The sequence below is a fragment of the Bicyclus anynana genome, chromosome 8 (genome assembly GCF_947172395.1).
Source record: "Bicyclus anynana chromosome 8, ilBicAnyn1.1, whole genome shotgun sequence".
NCBI classification, from domain to species: Eukaryota; Metazoa; Arthropoda; class Insecta; order Lepidoptera; family Nymphalidae; genus Bicyclus; species Bicyclus anynana.
In genome coordinates this window covers 9,519,617-9,540,731 of record NC_069090.1, presented here as the reverse complement: position 1 = coordinate 9,540,731, position 21,115 = coordinate 9,519,617, and the positions used below count along the sequence as shown (strand labels likewise).

Below are 21,115 nucleotides of genomic sequence, written 5' to 3'. Positions count from 1 at the left end.
TTCTTTGTTTAGTATGCGATCAAATTAAATTAGGAGCCACCTTTGTTTCCCTCAGTTTCGACGCGTTAGTGACATATCTAAGAGTATAAAATCTATGACTCTCTGTCATATGTCTACCGTCAAACCGCAAACGCATGTAGGTAGGTATGTATAACCCGTGCGCATCAACTTGAGACCTAAAGTATTTTTGAGATAGCATGGGTACGGTGACAGTCGCTTGTATGACGTTCATAATACGTACTATTATCGTGAATCGCGGCAAACTTTCAAGAGTGAAACGAACTGTCACCCATACACCACACACAACCATACAAATACAGTACAAACATCCTTCGAGCCTACTGTTCAAGTGTCTTCAAGTTAATCCACACGAGCCGTACAGTTACACCAGACGTGACATCCAAAGCCAAACGAACTTCCAAAAGTAAACAAACTATAAAAAACAAATCTAAAGATCCCCATGTGATAACTGATAACCAAACAGTACAAACTCCCACCACCAACGGTACCACCCACAACATAACGGTATACGTGCGCACGAGTTGTCTTCCGACTCTGAAAGAAAGTGCCCGTTACACATTAAGACGCCGGTCCGTTGAATTCGCAACCAACAAACAACACGAACAAAAACACAAGAAAACAAACATAATAATATCGAACGGCGAAAGTGGAACGATTGGAGACATCACGGAATGTGAATAAAATGTGCTGCCGTATTTTATACATTTTTTTTTACTATGTGGTCTTCAGTGTTATGTGGTCAGAGTGAAAGCATAGGAATTTAGAGGTAAGATTTGGTGAATTTTTAAAAAATATTGTAAACGAGTAATCCAATTGTTGTGCTATTTAAAAGAAATGCAAAGTGGTTACGTGCCAGTGCGTACGTACATCGATCTTTCTCCCATTTCTTTCTTCAATTGCACAATATTTTCGGTGCTAGTTATATCACTATAAAATAGTTATTGACACCCAAAAATATGTATATTACGAATATATATTAACATTTAGTATTTTTGTCATATTTAGAAAGGAACACTTACAGCTAAATACAAAAATAATAAAAATAACAACATAGAAAACAGATTATAGCCAATTACAAGTTTTCGCAAATAAATAAATAATAGTATATCCAAGAGCAACTTCACATGCGCGATGACAAGGTGGTACGTTGATTTGTCGCGGCGTACTACTAAACGCTGTTAACTTCGTGCCTTTGCAGCGTGTGTCATCCAAATCATCATGATCATCATGATCAACATCATCATCATCATCATCATCATCATCATCATCATCATCATCATCAGCCTATATTTATTGAGCCTGATGGCTTATATAGTTTAGACCCACCACGCTGATCCAAAGCTTAAATGGCGCAGGGTGACAATGTTTATAATTAATTATCAGTACGTATAATGTATTGACACTATCAGATGAATGATGACCAATATCGGTCATCATCTACTAAATCTAAAGCATTCAACATGGTCTGCGGTATAAAAATTTCAAACCCAACCCAGCTGGACTATTCATTATTTTGGTCTTTATTATCATATCAACCTATTAAAATAAACATCAAATCAATTGACAAAATGTCATTCACCTACTGTGTGATATTCACCAGTATAAGCACCGGATGACATTTTTACATAGAATTTCAATTTCATTAATGTCAACTTGGTTGTCCACTGCATCAATTCCAACGATTCGAAAAACAAAAACAGAATAAGAGAAAACCCTGTCCGGATTCTGGTTGTTGCTCGAATGATATGCGAATTGAGAAATCATTATATAAATTAATATTAATACACACACAATTTCATTATACAGGATGCTGGGAGTATTTCCCATAACTCCGAGGTTATATTCTTTACCGAAAATTAATTAATTATAAAATTAATATTTTCGAAGTAGAGGTCGCCAAATGCAAGGATAGATAAAGGCGTGTGTTACATGGATAGTCGGAATTATATGAATTACTCTGTATGAAAACATAAAAAGTTTTTATTTTTTACTTAATAAAATATTAGTTATGCAGTGGACTCCTCAACACCTGGAAGTTATGGAAAATACTCCCCAGCAACCTGTATATCAAGAAAAGATAGATTAATTGACACTTAACACTAAAGGAAGCTGGTTGCCTTGACTGGTGACTTGCCCAAAGTATCCTGATTGCCTGGATTGCCTGACTGTCCACCACCGGAAGTACAGCCATATTATTGCTACCATTACACGTGGGCACGATTTGTATAACTATTAGGATATAGTTAGCCTATATTTCTTATTGTATAATGAAATTATAATCAAGGAACTAATACAAAACGATCTTCCAGTACTCACTTAGCTACAAGAAAGTATTTAGCTAAGGTTTTCGATACCTTAAATTCATAAAATCCATTTAAAATATAATACAACAGTCCGATCACGATCATCATCCATCAAGTGCCGCTTTAATGTCGCTTGTGTAACACTTATTTTCACCGGAAAGACTTTAGTATTCTGGATGTCAACGCCCACAGACGAAACGTGCCACTAATCCTTGTCTACAGTATGATTTTTTTTAATTATAAGTATAGAAAAGATACAATAGATAGAACGGAAATAAAAGATGTTTCTATATGTGTCTGCAATATAATTTTTCATTCCTTTTATGGACGTTGTAAATAAAGAACTTAGAACTGTAATAAAATAATAATGAATTACGTTTCAGTGAGTAAATTACAGTGACAATTTTAGCTAATTGTTGTATACCACCCGATTGATAGATCAATTATTACCTTAATGACGTATTAAAAACGTATTTCTAACCTAATCGTATATGAAGCCTAAAAATATTGAACATGCAATAAAATGGTGATAAAGCGCTCAATTTAGTAACTTAGACTTTAACAATCGCAAAATACAATTCAAAATTGTAGTTAAAATTTAATACAACAAACATAAATGAATAATACATCAAATCAGCTACAAAATTACAGAAAGCCGATACTCAAAGTATTGAGTATACAACTGGGTTTACAGCCCAATTTCATTTATAAGCGTGCCAAAACAAAAACAGTGGCAATGTTTTGAAAGTTTTAGCCTTAACAAAACTACTGGGCACGAGTATGTGGTCAAAAACAAAAGATAAGTGAAACAAGTGCAAGCAGTTAATACTAACAATACACGATATGGGTCACCCGTTGTTTTCAAAGAAGTATGCTACTACGTAGTCTTATGACACATCGACGTGACGAGACTTCTCTTTTATGGTACGCGTCATCATATCTGCATCGTACGTATCGGACGCATCGCATCAAACGAATTTTTTATTTTACGACAGATTCGTGCGATCCGTACGATGGAGTCCGTGATTGCAAGATGCGAGCGCGTCTAAGGACGCACTTGTATGACTTTCAAAACTAAGTTTCCGATCCTTTCGATGCGATGCGTCCGATACTTACGATGCGGATATGTGGACGAATACCATTACCAACGGTACCGATGTGTCACAACTCACAGATCACGAACACGAACACATGCTTCTGTATTACCATGTAATAAATATTTAAGCATTTGGTCCATTTGGTCTAATGTTATGGTGGTAGATATAGTCGATTTGAACGAACGACGTAACAGAAAAGAAATGGCAGAAAAAAAAAACTTGTGATTGAAAAGGATCATCATCATAGAAATCCATAACGACAACGTCAAAATAAATACAAAAATGAAAGTAAGTTTATTGGAAAATTCACACCATGGAGAAAAACTGATATAAATATAATAAAATAATGCGATATCAAATCATGTGAACCAACATAAAGGCTCCATTTCATGTTTGCTATCTCAGCGCTAGTTTTTCATAAAGCCCTTCCAGAACTTTGGGACGGTGTACTATCTAGAACGCGATACTTAACAATCAGAGAAAGTTACCAGATTAAATAATTACTTACCAGAACAAAAGGTACTAAACAGTAATAAAAATTTAATGTCGCAAGATGAAGTAGAATGTTTGGAAACCTTCCAGTGTAGAGAAATTGTTGTAGATCTAATCCTAAGAATTTTATCTCTTCATTCAGTATTTTCCTCCTTTCTAATTTCGTTTTCGTACGCCAACAGACGAATATATTGATATTAATTACAATACGTATTACAATAACTATTGATTACAAAACCGCTGTATTGTCTAGCTTGGACTATAAAAAATAGATTGATGTTTGGGTTCCGGTGTTTACATAACTTTTGTAATACGAGTGTTCCATAAAGTATCTATATCACATTACAATTATTTATACGATTACTTTGAGTTTGTTTTATGGTATAAGGTAAAAACAATATATCTCTTTCTTTGATTCCAGAAGGCCGCAGAAGGATGAGTTCAATAGTGGCCGACGTGATATCTGGCACGGCGATCGCAGCTGCAGGTACGCAGGTAATTGTTCTACATACACACTTTCTTTCGCAAAAATATTCATGAAATCTATACAACCACACCACTATAGAACTAGAGCAGGCGATAGTCCGTTTTACTTTATTTTCAAAGGCTTAGAGTTTGTCAGCTCCTGCTCCTACCATAAGTAACTGTGGCTATTCTGCAACGATAATATTTTTATCACTTCGACAGTGTGAGCTTCGAACTCGTATCTATCGGTTTCTGCCTATAGTATCGTGTTAAACAGAGAGAGATAGAGTGAAATTCGAAACTCGCACTTGCGTGATAAACTAAACATCGTTACTGAATAGCCCTCCTGTAGTCAATTATAAAGTTTGGCCGTTGTGGCTTTGTAAGGTAGCAGGTTTCATGGGTCCAGATTCTCAATGGTCCAAGTATAAAACGTTTTGATATTTTCTACGGGATATAAAGACTTAGTTCGCGGAAAAGCTTCAAAAATCTCGTACTGAAAGCTAGTTAACTATTTAGTCCTAAATAGCGAAACATGTTTAGAAATATTTTGTTCTTCTTTTTTTAATTTGATGAGGACGTCTGAGATTGCAACGTCTCCTAGTATGGAATGGTATGCAAATGCAATAGTAGCAAATTAGGTACATGGATCAGGTCGAAGTTAAGTACATATACTCTTACTTTTCACAGTTATAACGCGGCTATACTGAAACTAACCAGTTCAGGCCGTTGTCAAATTGTAACATATAAAATCCGAAATTGTTCAGAGCTGGAAATCGAATCCACCACCTCTCTGCTATAAAGCTTTACCAACTACGTCAGAACACTAAACACTACAGTATGGCACCTGCATTTAAGATCTGCTTGTGACCCGCTTGATGTCATCGATCCTCCTATTGGTGACCGAACGATACTGCATTTCCTGAATGGTACTATGTTTTATTCTCAAAATAATCATTATAATACTTTAGAACTGTGTAACATTTCCAGGTAGCATGGTTCATCCCGATGTTGGTAGCAGCGATAGCCTACTACCAGTACGACCAGACTGATCCTGAAGGCAGACCAGCAGACGTGCCCGACTCGCGACTGCTGTCGGAGTATGATTTCATTGTAGTAGGGGCTGGATCTGCTGGTAAATATTCCATGACAGTTTATAAGTGTCCATACATATTGTTTTATTCTTTACAAGTTCGCCCTTGACTACAATCTCACATGATGGTAAGTAATGATGCAATCTAAGATGGAGGCGGACTAACTTGTTAGGAGGATGAAAATCCAAACCCCTTTCGGTTTCTGCACGACATAGTACCGGAACGCTAAATCGCTTGGCGGTACGTCTTTGCTGGTAGGGTGCTCGCTAGCCACAGCCGAAGCCTTCCACAAGCCAGACCTGGACCAATTAAGAAAACCTCAATCGGCCCAGCCGGGGGTTTTGTTAATACACCGCACATACGAGTAAGTACCACTGCGCAACGGAGGCTGTCATCCCTATATTAATATGAAAGCAAAAGTAAGTTGGCCAGTCTGTTATCTTTTCACAGTTAAACCGCTGAAATTGATTTTGAAGATTTTTGGTATAAACATAAATTTGAATTCCGAGCACAATATAATTTAATACGAGGGATTTGTAAAATAAGCAATTTCAGGCGAACGGACTTGCGGGTTTTGAGTATTACCTATACGAGTATAATTACTACTTTGTTATTCAATTAGTATACAAAATAAGCAGATGGCTCAACGAAATAAGGTGAAAAACCATATTTTATCACAGACTAACTATTCTAATGTAAAATTAAGCTACTAATATTACCACGAATTTAGTAACCGTTGCATAACGGAAAAGGATAAAAATTTTAAATGAGTACTCAGAAGGGTATAAAATTACAACAATATAATTGTGTTAATTTTGTTGTCCCTAATTAATACAATTAGGACAAATGAGACAACAAAATAAGTGAAAAACAAACACTGTTGATTTTTTTACAAAACCAACTGTCTATAATTTCAGGAGCCGTAGTAGCCAATCGTCTATCTGAAATCGGTCATTGGAAAGTTCTTTTACTGGAGGCAGGAGTGGATGAAACTGAAATCTCCGATGTACCTCTTTTAGCGGGATACCTTCAACTTAGCAAACTAGACTGGAAGTATAAGACGGAACCACAGGGCACTAGTTGCTTAGGTATGCAAGCTTTTTAAATATTTTAAGCCATTCTTTAATATTTGGTAGGTAACGTTTCGTTGCCTATTTATTTCAATTAATAAAATTTCAGTTTAATCATAAAAAGTACTTATTTTAAGTGCATGTCATTGAACTGCTTCTTACCGATTGAAATTGTGATGATTGTTCTTGGATGATTTACGAGTAATATCACAATTGGATTATTTTTAATAACCAATACAACGTAGGCCCCGGGAACCCAGGTATACCCAGTGGCGTGCACAAGGTTTTTAACTAGGGTATGCACTATAAATGAAAATTGGAAAATCTTTGTCCAGCTATGTATTCTGCAGTCCAACATATGTTTGTATTCAATCCTTAGCGTAGGTAGTGCATTTTTGCATCTATTAAGGACACGCCACTGGGTATACCCCAGGTATATGGAGATGATAATTTCATGTAAAGATGAGGATCTGGTTAATTAGTTAATATAATAAAAGTATGTTTCTTAAAGGAAACATTTTTTTATTACGCGTAACATTTAAAAGCGGCGAAGTAACATTTAAAGCTGTATTATTTTTTTCTGTTACCAAAAAGTGTAACAAGTGGTGCAACCAGGTACACCGCTGTCTCTTTCACTGGGACTGGGACTCTCCGCCGCCATTGGACGATATTTTGTCTATTTCTCTTCACTTGGTCGCATGTTAGCGCCACAGGAAATATAACCCCAATATTTAAAAAAAAAAATCATATTTATGTTAATTCCAAGCAGACCAGTTGCTGCTAGTAGATACTTGTATGAAAATGTGTGAACTTGGTATTTTACAGCTATGGAAGGCGGTCGCTGTAACTGGCCTCGAGGGAAGGTGCTCGGTGGTAGTTCTGTATTGAACTACATGCTATATCTGAGAGGGAATAAAAAAGATTACGATATCTGGGAATCATTAGGAAACAAAGGATGGGGCTATAATGATGTACTGTATTACTTCAAGAAGTCCGAAGACAACCAGAACCCGTATTTAGCTAAAACACCATATCACAGTACTGGAGGATATTTAACAGTTTCTGAAGCACCCTATCACACTCCTCTTGTATCGAGCTTCATTGACGCCGGCATAGAAATGGGCTATTTAAATAGAGATATAAATGGAGAAAATCAAACAGGCTTTATGGTGGCTCAGGGTGCGATTCGTCGTGGCAGTCGGTGCTCAACCGCAAAAGCATTTCTACGGCCAGCTAAGGATCGAAGAAACCTACATATTTCTGTGAATTCTTTTGTAACGAAGGTTATGATAGATCCGAGGACGAAAATAGCTTTCGGTGTGGAGTATATCAAAAATAAAATGTTATACCGGATTAGAGCTAGAAAAGAAGTCATTTTATCTGGAGGAACAATTAATTCAGCTCAACTGTTGCTGCTGTCAGGCATAGGACCAGAAGAAGAGTTATCTAAACATAGAATACCTTTGATTCAAAATCTTCAAGTTGGCAAAAATCTCCAAGATCATATTGGTTTAGGAGGTTTGGCATTTCTAATAAACAAACCAATTTCAATTATTGAAAATAGACTTCATACTGTGAGCACACTGATGGAGTACGCGGTAATGGGGGAAGGCCCGCTGACAATTATGGGAGGTGTTGAAGGACTAGCTTTCGTTAACACAAAATACGTTAATGCTTCAGATGACTTTCCAGATATAGAGTTTCATTTTATATCAGGAGCAACTAATTCTGATGGAGGCGGACAGTTACGAAGGATTCACGGTTTGACTGAACAATTCTACAACAGCGTATTCCAACCCATAAATAATGCTGACGTATGGAGTATAATTCCCATGTTGCTACGTCCAAAAAGTAAGGGTTACATTCAGTTACGGAGCACAAACCCCTACGATTACCCATATATCTATCCAAACTACCTAGCTGACGAAAATGATGTAAAGACATTAGTAGAAGGAGTAAAGATTGCATTCGCTCTATCAAGAACGAAAGCATTTCAAAAACATGGATCCCTATTCAATAACCATATATTTCCTAGTTGTCGCAATTTTCAAAAATTTTCAGATGCTTTTTGGGAATGTATGATTAGGCAATATACTTGCACAATTTATCATCCAGTTGGCACTGCGAAAATGGGACCTTACTGGGATCCAAATGCTGTAGTTGATCCCGAGCTCAAGGTTTATGGCGTAAAAGGACTTCGAGTTATAGACGGAAGTGTGATGCCAAATTTAGTTAGTGGTAATACAAACGCTCCAATAATAATGATTGGAGAAAAGGGCAGTGACATGATTAAAGAGTTTTGGCTTAAACGTAGAATGTCAAGATACTATGCGTGAAATTCGAGTACAAACTAAATATTTCTAGTGATATTATTTATTTCAATGTACATAGACTTTCTAACTATTTATTGTTATTTATTTTTATAATAATAAGCCATGCATTCTAAATTATTTGATTGAACAAAGATTGATTCCAAAAAAATTAGAATAAAGTTATTCACCATATATGGGCTATTTTATTTGTTACGAGTACTAGCGCTGCCCCTGCTTTTTTCGTTCTTCTTCTGGAAAGCTCAAACTATTTTAATTAAAATCATGAACATTGTTATTGAAATTTTAGAACTTTTTAAGAATAATGTATTCCAGCTTACAATGTTATCGTGATTCTTTAACTTTTTCTGAGACTTATAAAATCCATCAAAATAAACTCCAGAAAACAGTTTTAGCGCGGCCCCGAACTTTTGTAATATATTTATGGATTTTTGGTTATTAATTTAGCAAAATGTATGTACTGATACCTTCCTCAGTTTCATAATCTAATGCACAGGCAAACCCCTTTAAACGTGCACAAATGCAATGAAATAAAAAGTGCTAACGACAGTTACCAGTTCTGACATCACTGAAGTAGAGTAAATAATAACAGAGAGTGAACTCATTAATTACATTTTATTTTAATTTTACTATTCCCCCATTACATATAAAGGTGTTTCTTATAAGTTATGTTCTTTTATTTAATTACATGTAGCAAATATACTGCTTTTATTACAATGTTATCTACACTTTTGTACTGAAATAAATTTACTTGATACTACTGCATCATTTAAATTTATTTATGACAAATTATTAAAATGAGACATCCAGTATGTCTCGTGAACAAGGCATAAATAATATAATAGTCTATTTAAGAATTTCAATAACGTTTAGTTACTATAGTAATTATACTATAGCACCTATTTTGCACTACGTTGTATATGATGAGAGTGTGATTATAGTTCGAAATTAATTGGCCATATACGAGTATCCAGGCGGCAAATATATGTGATATTTATGAAGAGATAGACAAAGCATATCTTAGGAAAAAGAATAACATTTACACAATAGTAATACTATGAGTAGTACATTACTCTATGCACTACAAATACAAGGTGACGACGTGTTATAAATCACAATGTATTTTCAGCATCAGCAAAATTAGGATCGTACTTATTAGTTGTGATTGTGGTTTGATTTGCTCCGGAAGTTAGTCTTATATTATTTAAATGGCAATTCATGGATCATTTTCAATTAAACCGTTTGTGTCCAGTACGAGGATAATATTTGGACTTCTACCAGGACTGGGATCATTGATACTACTCCGTATGGTGATTCATCTTTACAGACCAGACATCGAAGATGCTGTAAATCGTGTCAGAGATCATCCATTTGATGAATTATATGAAAATTACGATTTCATAATAGTTGGCGCTGGTTCAGCGGGATCAGTGGTGGCTAGTCGGTTGTCGGAAAATCCGGAATGGAATATTCTTTTACTTGAAGCGGGGCAAGATGAAAACGTGCTGTCCGATGTGCCTATTATGTTCCCAACATTACAAACATCGTCAATAGATTGGCAGTTTGTTACAGAACCAAGCAAATATTACTGCTTAAGTATGGTAGATAGCAGATGCAAGTGGCCACGAGGAAAAGTTTTAGGCGGATCAAGTGCTTTAAATGCAATGCTGTACATACGAGGAAATAAAAAAGATTACGACAATTGGGAAAGATTAGGTAATGAAGGTTGGGCTTACGAAGATATTATAAAATATTTTTTAAAAGCTGAAGATATGCGAATTCCCGAGTATAGATCCGATCCATACCATTCAACAGGAGGTCCTTTATCTGTTGAATATTTCAAATTTGAACAACCCATAACAAATAAAATTATACAAGCTGGAGTGGAACTTGGTTACAGGGTTATTGACGTAAATGGTGAATACCAGACTGGATTTACGAAATCCCATGCCACTGTTGATGACGGACTACGGTGTAGTACGGCAAAAGGTTATCTTCGTCCTGCATCCAAAAGACGTAATTTTCACGTAAGCGTACACTCATTAGTGGAAAAAGTTTTAATAGACAAATACAAAAAGGTCTACGGGGTGAAATTCACAAAAAATGGGAAATCAAAGATAATAAAATGTAATAAAGAAGTTATTTTATCTGCAGGGGCAATCCAATCACCGCAACTTCTAATGCTATCCGGTGTTGGTGATAGTGAACATTTAAAGGAACTTGGTATATTTCCTGTAACCCATTTATCTGGCGTTGGACAAAATCTTCAAGATCACATAGCCATGGGTGGGCATTCATTTTTGTTTGACAATCCATATAACAACGGTTCAGATTACAGTTTCAATTTAAACAATATTATGTCTATTCCCAGTCTTATAGATTTTGCATTATATAAGAAAGGCCCACTATACAGTATGATGGAAGCTGAAGCAATGGGGTTTGTAAACACAAAATATCAAGACCCTAGAGAAGATTATCCTGATATTCAGCTTTTTATTGCACCGACTGCTGATAATATGGACGGAGGTCTATTTGGAAAGCGCGCTAACGGTCTCTCAGACGAAACTTATGCGGAGTTATATGAAGATATTTTATACAAACCTTCTTTTTCTATCGTGCCTTTACTTCTTCGCCCTAAAAGTCGAGGATTTATTAAACTTCGCAATACAAACCCATTTTCACCACCACTTATTTATCCAAACTACTATTCAGATCCGGATGATTTGCTCAGAATGGTAAGTAGGTTAAAAGTTGATTAATTTTTATATTTTTATAAAGGTTTTATATACCTTTAGATTATTATAATTCTCATAAAAAAATATTATGAAATAATATCGCTTGGTAATATGAGCCGAATATGTTTCAGATTACATCAATGTTTATGCATTAAACACAATTATAAATCATAGTAATAATTATCAGCCTATTTGAATACCCACTTACAAGGTCAGACTCGTTTCCTAACCAAGAGAGGATTTTTGCAACCCACCACGCTGATAAAATGTGGTTTGGCGGGTTTAGAGTGAATAATGTTCAAATTTGGAATACTATCAAATGATCAATGATAGACCCAGACCTTAACGGGGGCTTATCGTGCTCATCTGCACGGCTATTCTCTAACGATGTTTTGTATAACTCGCAAGTGCGAGTTTCGAATTCACCGCTATCTTTCTCATTCTATAGTATCGTGTTAAACGGAGAGAAAGATAGAGGAATTTGAAACTCGCAATTGCGAGTTATAAAAATATCCATACAGAATAGCCTAGCAGGTACCGTATAGGAACACTACCGACGTTATAACACCTGGTTTTTACTGAAAATTACTTGAAAGTATGGATAGCTTAATAATTCAGAACTAATTCCCAGGAACTAATGATTCAAAGTCACATAATCTAACCACTGAATCAACGAAGTAGTTTTCAAGTAAAAATGTAAAATTTCAGATGGAGGGTGCCAAAATTGCTCAGAGTTTGGTGAATCAGCCTGCCCTACAAGAGTTAAATGCCCGACCGAATCCGAACCGCAACCCAGGTTGTGCAGAACACCCGTTGATGTCTGATGAACATCTTGAGTGCCAAGCTCGGCATCATACATTGACGATATATCATCCCGTGGGCACCTGCGCCATGGGACCTGCACATGACTACAATGCAGTAGTTAATCCTCGTTTACGGGTAATTATATGCGTAATATAATGTTTAAATCCTATAAAATCAAAATAAATATTTTGTCATTAAAAAATCATATAAGTAAGGTACTAGGTGCACATTGTTTAAACTCATGCATTGGCTGGTGCAAAACTGATTAGAAAAAAATACACTTTTTACATCAAATAATTATAACATGAATTTTAAGACGCTCGATTACATATTTTTTAATTTTTTTGGTAAATAACTTATAAGTATATAAAGTGTTCCTTTTCGTATTTATCTATATCCATACGAGTACACAGGCATCTTTCAAAGACACCGCGACAAATTAGAAAAAAAAATTAGAAAGACATCTTTTAGAAACTTTTTTATATATTTTATTAATTTCTTGCTATCACTTACTTATCCTTTAAATTATAGAAAAATAATTGAGTAAGAAAAAACATACACAATATGGAATTTTTATGGTGTAAATTTGCAATAATTTCAATGAAAATAAACGAAATCTTCATTACTTTTTAATTTCAGGTTTATGGAGTAGATAACTTGAGAGTAATTGATGGTAGCATAATGCCGACCATAGTTAATGGTAATACTAACGCCCCTATAATAATGATCGCAGAAAAAGCATCAGATATGATTAAGGAAGATTGGGTTGCATCTTCAAATTATTTGACAACATACGCGTATAGATCTTTTGGTGATACTAAAGCAAACAATATGGAGTTTAGAAATTCAGAAGATATTGTGAAAACGCCAGATGTATTTACAGAAATAAAAAGTCTTTTTCCCCATTTATCCGATAATCACACTGAAAATGATAGCAAAACAAAACAAGACACAAACCAACTAGATACAAGGATAAAAAGTTTTGGAAAAAGGCTACAATCTCTATATTTAACAAATATTACCAATCCCATGAAAACATATCAAACACCAATACTTAATAACATACATTTTGATAAAAACAAGAGTAATAGTTTTACAAGCACATTATTTAGGCCACATAGATATAATCAACATTCAATAATAGAATCAAGGCCTAATCAATCACACCTTTCAACTCAAAATCAAAATGTATTTAATCACTCAGATATAGATACGTCTGCAATACACAGGTCAATAATATTTAATAGAGATCGTACTCCTTCTCCTCCTCCTGCTAAAGACTATAAAAACACACTAAGCGATACTAAAAAACAAATATACTACTTCAATACAAACGAAAGATCATTTCAAAATGATGAAAACAAAGAATGTAGACTTTGGTTACATTATAATGGAGTACAATATGAAATTCAATTATAAATAATAAAAATACTCATCATTGCCAAGTTCATTAATTCCCGGTGGATACATACAACAAACGTTTTTAAAATTCAATTAGTTCGCTAAAATCAAGTAATTTTTTTATAGTCATACATATATTATTTTTTTTAAAAGATTCTGACGGATTGATAACCTCCTCCTTTTTTTGAAGTCAATTAATAAATATTATTATTATTTATTTATATTATTACAAACAAAGATGTAATTAAATACTATGGCAAAAATAAAAACTAAAAATAATATTTTAGCGTTTTATTGCATATAACTAACCAAATGTAATACGATATCAAAATGCTATACAAATAAGATCTAGTAACCACTCATTAGAAACATTTTTCTCATATATCACTACACCAAGAAGTAGTGATATAGACCTTAAGTAATATCATAAAATTATAATTAAATATTTACATCGAAATTCCGAATTCAGTTTCATCCATACTTATTTGAAAAGTAAAGCTCTGCCACCATGGAAACTCTGCAAGCAAATATTACATCGACATGTCCAGTTCCATTTTCTGGTATAACTGGCGATTTGTTTCTTCAAGCTGTGACAGCTGTAATTGCAGCCCATTGCAGTATTTTAGACGGTTATACTTGGCCTCCGGATAGTGCTATAAATGTAATCGACAAAGGATCTAGTAAGTATAATATTATTTAACTTACGTTTCTTAAAAAATAATAAAAATTTCAATTAGTTTTCGATTTATAGAGAAAAATATTGTTATTGAATTAAAACCACTATTATTATTTTAGATATTCAATACGACTTTATAATAGTAGGAGCTGGAACAGCTGGATCATTATTTGCAAGTCAATTATCTAATATCTATCCTTCGTGGTCAATACTACTGATAGAAGCGGGTGACGACCCTGGTATTGATAGTGAGGTGAGATATTTAAAAATTAGACTATATAAACCTCTTACATTTTCATACAAAGCCTTGTGTTTTTGCAGATTCCTGCATTTTTATTTTTAAACCAAAACTCCAGTTACGACTGGTTTTACAAAACATACCCCGATGGACAAAGCTGTTTAGGCTTTCGAAACAGGAGTTGTATATGGAGTAAAGGAAAAGGACTTGGTGGTTCGAGTTCAATAAATGCCATGATTTATCTCAGAGGCCACCCAGAAGACTTTATGGATTGGGAAACTTCAGGAAACAATGGTTGGGGATACAAAGACTTAATAAAGTATTTCGAAAAACAGGAAGAACTGTTTAATATCACTGACAGTGCATTCCCTGGATACCAAAATGAATGGTATGATGTAATTGATAAGGCATGGGAAGAATTAGGCTTTACTGCAAATAATTATAGGAACCATGAAACGATAATTGGAACTAAAAAGGCGCGTATACTAACGCAAAATGGAAAACGTAGCAACACAGCTAAAGTATACTTTAATAAACTTGGTGAAAACGTTGTTATCATGAAAAACACAAAAGTAGAAAAAGTATTGTTAAATAAGAAAACTAAACAAGCCTTAGGTGTACACATACGACACCAAAGCGGCAAATCAATGGATATAATAGCTAAAAAAGAAGTGGTGTTAGCCGCTGGTTCCATTGCAACGCCGCAATTGCTCCTGTTATCTGGCATAGGACCGAGGAAACATCTTGAACTCTTAAACATAGATTGTTTACTAAACCTTCCTGTAGGAAAAAACTTGCAAGACCATTTGTTTTTTCCTTTATTTTTTAAAACTAATATGAATAATGAACTACCTCGTGACCTTATAAACATACTTCTATTGCAGTATATGGTAACTAGAACAGGACCTTTCTCAAATATTGGGTTAACTGACTATATGAGTTTTATCAACACCAACAACGATTCCGATTACCCTGACATACAATTTCACCACACATATTTTACCAAAAATGATAATTTTGTATTAAAACCATACCTCTTTGGTGTTGGTTACAGTGATGAAATCGTACAAGCAATCGAAGCATTGAATAAGAAACAAGATATGCTGGGTATTTACCCTACATTACTAAAGCCAAAATCAAGAGGTGAAATTTTGCTTTCTAAATCTGATTTATCAAAACCTATAATAAAAACTAATTATTTCCAGCATCCAGACGACTTAGTTACTCTAATAAAAGCTATTAATTTTGTTCAGAAACTTGAGAAAACTTCATCATTTAAAGCACTAGGTATTGAACTACTAAACGTTAAAATACAAGGCTGTCATAATTACTCCTATACGGACGCTTATTGGGAGTGTTACATAAGACACATGGCTACAACAGTCTACCATCCAGTCGGAACAACTAAAATGGGGCCCGAACAAGATGGTTCTTCTGTAGTTGGTCGTGATTTGATAGTTCATGGCTTACGAAATCTTAGGATTGTCGATGCGAGCATTATGCCTAAAATACCCAGTGCTAATACTATGGCTGCAACTTTGGCACTTGCACAAAAGGCTGTTGATATTATTAAGGGTCAATACGGAAGCAAAGATGAATTGTAAGCACATGTTACTGCATATTTGTTATTTAGATTATATAAATTATATTGGGTCTTTGTGTAATTGTATTTTTTACTTTCTTTTGTAAACCTTACGAATGATTGGTGGATTGACAAATTTCTGAATCAGTTCGAACATTTACAACAAACTCTACGTGAGTCGTTCTTTAATTATTAAGAAGCAGTGCATTGCATGCCGGCTGTTGTCAACATATTTTAGAACCCAAAGAACAATACATAGAAATTTAGGTTAAACATGTCGTATCTAAATAACTGTGATTGTTTATTCATCTTAATTTTAATAAACATGTTAATTTTCATATTGTCAAGGCTTGCAATTATAAGAGACTGTATGTTTATTTAAAATTTTAATTGAAACCCATTGTATCACTTGTTTTACGAGACAAACAAAAAAATACGAGTTCATTTTAAATTGTTATTGATTAATTTTTAGTTTTAAAAACACCAGTGCTTTTTGTTGTTTAGTACATTGGCGGTGCGGTTAATTTAGGTATTTTAATTTTAGTCTAATTTTTTTGGTGACTTCGACTGTGGCTTATTAATACCGAACAAGCAAATATACGTACGAGATTTAGCGTTCAAGTAAGATGCAGAGTAGAAACCAGTTATATTTGTACTACAAAAAAAAATAGACTGCCATCAACTGCATGAGATAACACTATACAATCAAGCGCTAATTTATCATTAATTAAATCAACGCACTATAAATTCGAAACTAAACGCAATAAGTCGACATGGATAATCACATGAAATCAGGTAACCAATTTTTTTTTTAAGAATATTAGCCATATCTTTTAAATACCACCAATATTCCCGTTCCCCTCAAATTAGTCGAAAAAACTGTAAGAAGTGGGTACGACAATAGTCCAGCGGGCCGAGCTTTAACCACCACCTGTCGGTGATTAGTCCGCCTCCTTTACCACTGAGCTATTGTGGCTAAATATGCTCGTTTTTTCAATAAATTTAAACTAAAATCTAAAATATCCTATAAAAATCTTCGTACACTAATGCCTCATTCGCACGAGAGCTTTTATAACGGACATTAAAAAAGCGTTCAGATACAACAAATGCATTCATTCCCAAGTATATCTTGCGATTTATACACGACAGCGATTTTAAAATACTACGCTTTTCTATCGAGCAGTGTTGCATTTTAGGCGTTGGAAATAGACCATGAATTTAACTAAGAAAGTTATTAAAAACGCCAGAGCTTGGTTTTAACGTACCGCTTTTTTAATTCTCATGCGAATGTATCTTGGGAATTAAAATTATAGATAAAGTTCAATTCGGTTCATCGAACATCGAGAGATGGGTGATATGTTACATCACGGACAAGGGTAGACCTTGACGCTGTTTCGTTATACGACTGTCGCAATAGCTTCGCTTTCGCATATGAAACAACGTATTAACATTAGGAAACGAGTAACGTATTCCGATTTGACACATTTTTTCTACCAACCTTGATATTTGGAGGTACCAAACTAGGCTTAAAAAATCAATACTTAGCGGAAGTTTAAGACATAAAGGATGAATAGTAAAAACTGTTTGCACTAATAATTTTTTTACGGCCTCCGTGGCGCAGTGGTATGCGCGGTGGATTTACAAAACGGAGGTCCTGGGTTCAATCCCCGGCTGGGCAGATTGAGATTTTCTTAATTGGTACAGGTCCGGCTGGTGGGAGGCTTCGGCCGTGGCTAGTTACCATCATCATCATCATCACTTACCATCAGGTGAGATTGTAGTCAAGGGCTAACTGGTAAAGAATATAATAAAAAAAAAAATTGAGACAGCCTAACATTGATCGAGACAGTTACATTTAATTCTAAAGAAGACTCTCCATTAAATATTATAGTCACATCTCTTGATAATCCCGATCTCGAAGAGAAAATTTAATTATTAAAAATTAAAAAAAAAAAATATTTTAACTAATTCTTTTTTTAATTGAGTTCACAAATAATTTATTTAAACTTGAATATTTTAATATATACTTATATTATAAATAGGTAAATTGTGTGAGTTTGTGTGTTTGAGAGGTTGTAGGGGTAGTCTCTGGATCTACTTAACCGAATTTACCAATAGAAAGTGATTTTTTTATTATAATTAATAGATTAAAAGAATAACTAGCTGATCTACGAAGAATATACCATTCGACCATCAGTAGACAACCGATCAATCCGTATGGTTAATAAAATCAATCACTATAGATAACAACACTCTAATTAACAAACACAGTTAGTGCAATTTTTGGTGTACTAATTACTTAAAGTACGATACCTATTTTGTATTTTAACACTAGTGTTACAAGCAATTTCGCAAATCAAGACATATTATTATACTTAAAATTAATTTTATATTTACGTAAGAATCCTTGATATTATATACAAAGTCATGCAATAACAAGATCATACGTTGTGTAGTCGGGACGGTAAAAAAGTTACACTTAAAATTGAATAAATTATGAGTAACTACTCGTAGTGATTTACAATGAATATAATAACTTTAAATAATTAAAAAAAAACTAATAATTTTAGCACGCACTAAAAATTATAAATATTGGTTTTAATTCACGTGACTATCTTTTTCGTATCCCTGACAGAAACCCTTTCATTTGATATCCATATCATGAGGGTGGATTTCAAACAACCAGTCCGCCATCTTGGGGAGGCCGCTATATTGGATTTGTAATGACTTTTCTTTCGTGTATTGTCATCAGAACTCAGAGCGTGTGCAAAATTTCATCCTACACGAAGACCGGGAAGTGGGTCAAATTAAAGTTCCAAGATTTTCTTACATGCATAGTTACAAGTGAAGCGTGTAAAAAGGTTACAGAAATAAAATAACACTAGCTGTCAATTATGTGTCAGTCATTTTATTCAAGAGAGCTTCATCAAGCTGAGGATTTATGAAACATCATGCGTGTTTTGTCACACGATCAGTTGTTTTGAATCGGTTTATGATTGACTCATTCACGCGTGATTCGTGACATAGCATTCTAAAATATCTAAAGACAGTGCTTACTAATCGATCATCAGTGGATCATCAAGAAATGCAGGGCATTTTTTCTATTGCAATATTATTCATCAACGTGAACAGAATATGAAAAATACAGTAGGCAAATTATAGTGTCTGGTTTATTTTTTTTTTTCAAAAATTTATTTAAGTTGTACGACATTTTGTATTCCTTAAACACTGTACTTGTACAAAGACGTCTAGAGAACAACAAGTGCTATTTTATTCTATTTCATCTGCACCGGAAGAAGTGTTCACTGTTTTGGTATATTGTTGGATCTTTAGAAGAGAAAAATAATGACCTAAAATTTCAGAGAATACCCTACATTCTACATATAAATAATACAAATCATTCTAATTTATATTGTTCGTTATCAACTAGTTACTAGAGCAACGAGACGTTATTCTAATCTGCTCTTTTGTTACGTAAACTGAATCGAAATGCATAATAGTCATAAATTGTCAATGCACGAGGTGCATATTATGCAATGCAGCTGTACCAGTATACATTGAGTGTGGACTCTTCGAGCTGTGCAAGCAAAGTAAACACGACACCATACAGAGCCTATACAACACATTTCACCGGTGTATTGCGTAATGAATGTAAAGTTCCTGTACTGAAATGAATGATAATAATAAACATTGTAAGGAAAGATGATTTTAAAAGAGCAACTCTTGAGTCTATTGCCGGCTCTTCTAAACAGGACCTGTCTTTACAAATAGCCAAATATGACTTTTCAAAAATGCTTATAAAGTAAGCCTGTTTGAAATACATGAATTTTGATTATGATTTTTTTTAATTTTTGATTGTTAATCTATACAAATATTATGCAGAGGTAGAGTTTGTGGTATTGTAGGGGATATTCTCTAGATCTACTGAAACAATTTTGAAAATTCTTTTACCATTAGATAACCACATTATTTGCGAGTGGGTTATATTTTATCCCCGTATTCTCACGGAAACGGGAACTACCGCGACGGTGAAACCGCGTGGCGTCGGCTAATTTAAATATAATTAGATGTAAAAGAGTAAGTATTGTTCTCACACCCGTGAAACAAAACGCACGCTGCAACGTTAAATTGCATACGATGGCTTGCAAAAAGGTTAAAATTTCAAAATTAATATTTCACAGTCTCACACCTGCATTTGTAAAGTCGTCTCTATATAATACTATACTCGTACATATTGCAAGCTATTAGCTATAACATCATTCGTGTTGCATTGGCTACTGGTGACTCTCCGCGGGATGTGGCCTGGGTAAGGACACTACTCGCATATGAAATTTCTTTCTCGGTAAGCTCCTAGAGAGTTCTTTTGTAAAGTTAAGTTTGTCCGTTTGTAGTGACAAATAATAGAAATGATCCATCGGATCGGAATGCAGAATCTGCAGAGAAGAGGCGGCAAGAAACTCAGCAGTTGCTATAATCATCAGTAATAATAATAATAATAATAATAATAAAACTCATTTATTCAGCTTAAGACTGGACAGAAATAGTTAAAACTAAATTAACTTAAAAATTAAGATAATTATAACTAAACAAAAAACACGACTGCACTTCAGGGCAAATAGTGCCTCCCGATGTGCAGCTTCTATGTTATTCCATTCAATTTATTCTCTGTACGCATAGTCTACCTAATACAGTTTATATTTAAATATATATATATATATTTATCTCAGCTGAAAAGGTCGCTGCCTCAGCATGGTGCTGCAGTGTTTGCAACTGCAACGCTGATTTTCAGGCATGAACCTTGGTGGCG

At 34.4% G+C, this 21,115-nt stretch overlaps 4 protein-coding genes across 8 annotated transcripts in view; 3 read left to right on the top strand and 1 right to left on the bottom strand.

Moving 5' to 3' along the window:
* LOC112056303 (glucose dehydrogenase [FAD, quinone]) overlaps positions 1–9,046 on the top strand; it is a 35,908-nt gene extending 26,862 nt beyond the window's left edge. The window contains exons 1-5 of one of the 3 annotated variants that reach the window (XM_052882896.1): positions 530–787; positions 4,335–4,400; positions 5,369–5,513; positions 6,390–6,560; positions 7,368–9,046. In XM_052882896.1, coding sequence (XP_052738856.1) covers positions 5,387–5,513; positions 6,390–6,560; positions 7,368–8,878 — 1,809 coding nt within the window. In that variant the 5' untranslated portion in view covers positions 530–787; positions 4,335–4,400; positions 5,369–5,386 and the 3' untranslated portion in view covers positions 8,879–9,046. Of the gene's footprint in view, positions 1–529; positions 788–4,334; positions 4,409–5,368; positions 5,514–6,389; positions 6,561–7,367 lie in introns of those variants that run through there. The other 2 variants (XM_024096706.2, XM_052882895.1) reach the window with 2 other exon arrangements.
* Positions 1–21,115, bottom strand: part of LOC112055976 (flotillin-2) — a 294,787-nt gene that overhangs the window by 79,013 nt on the left and 194,659 nt on the right. The window lies entirely within an intron of this gene.
* Positions 9,798–14,034, top strand: LOC112056301 (glucose dehydrogenase [FAD, quinone]-like). The gene is made up of 3 exons (XM_024096704.2): positions 9,798–11,607; positions 12,316–12,546; positions 13,051–14,034. The coding sequence occupies exons 1-3, from the start codon at positions 10,081–10,083 to the stop codon at positions 13,828–13,830; spliced, it is 2,538 nt and encodes an 845-aa protein (XP_023952472.2). The 5' UTR covers positions 9,798–10,080; the 3' UTR covers positions 13,831–14,034.
* On the top strand, positions 14,222–16,390 carry LOC112056302 (glucose dehydrogenase [FAD, quinone]). Its single transcript, XM_024096705.2, has 3 exons — positions 14,222–14,492; positions 14,608–14,741; positions 14,810–16,390. The coding sequence occupies exons 1-3, from the start codon at positions 14,321–14,323 to the stop codon at positions 16,328–16,330; spliced, it is 1,827 nt and encodes a 608-aa protein (XP_023952473.2). The 5' UTR covers positions 14,222–14,320; the 3' UTR covers positions 16,331–16,390.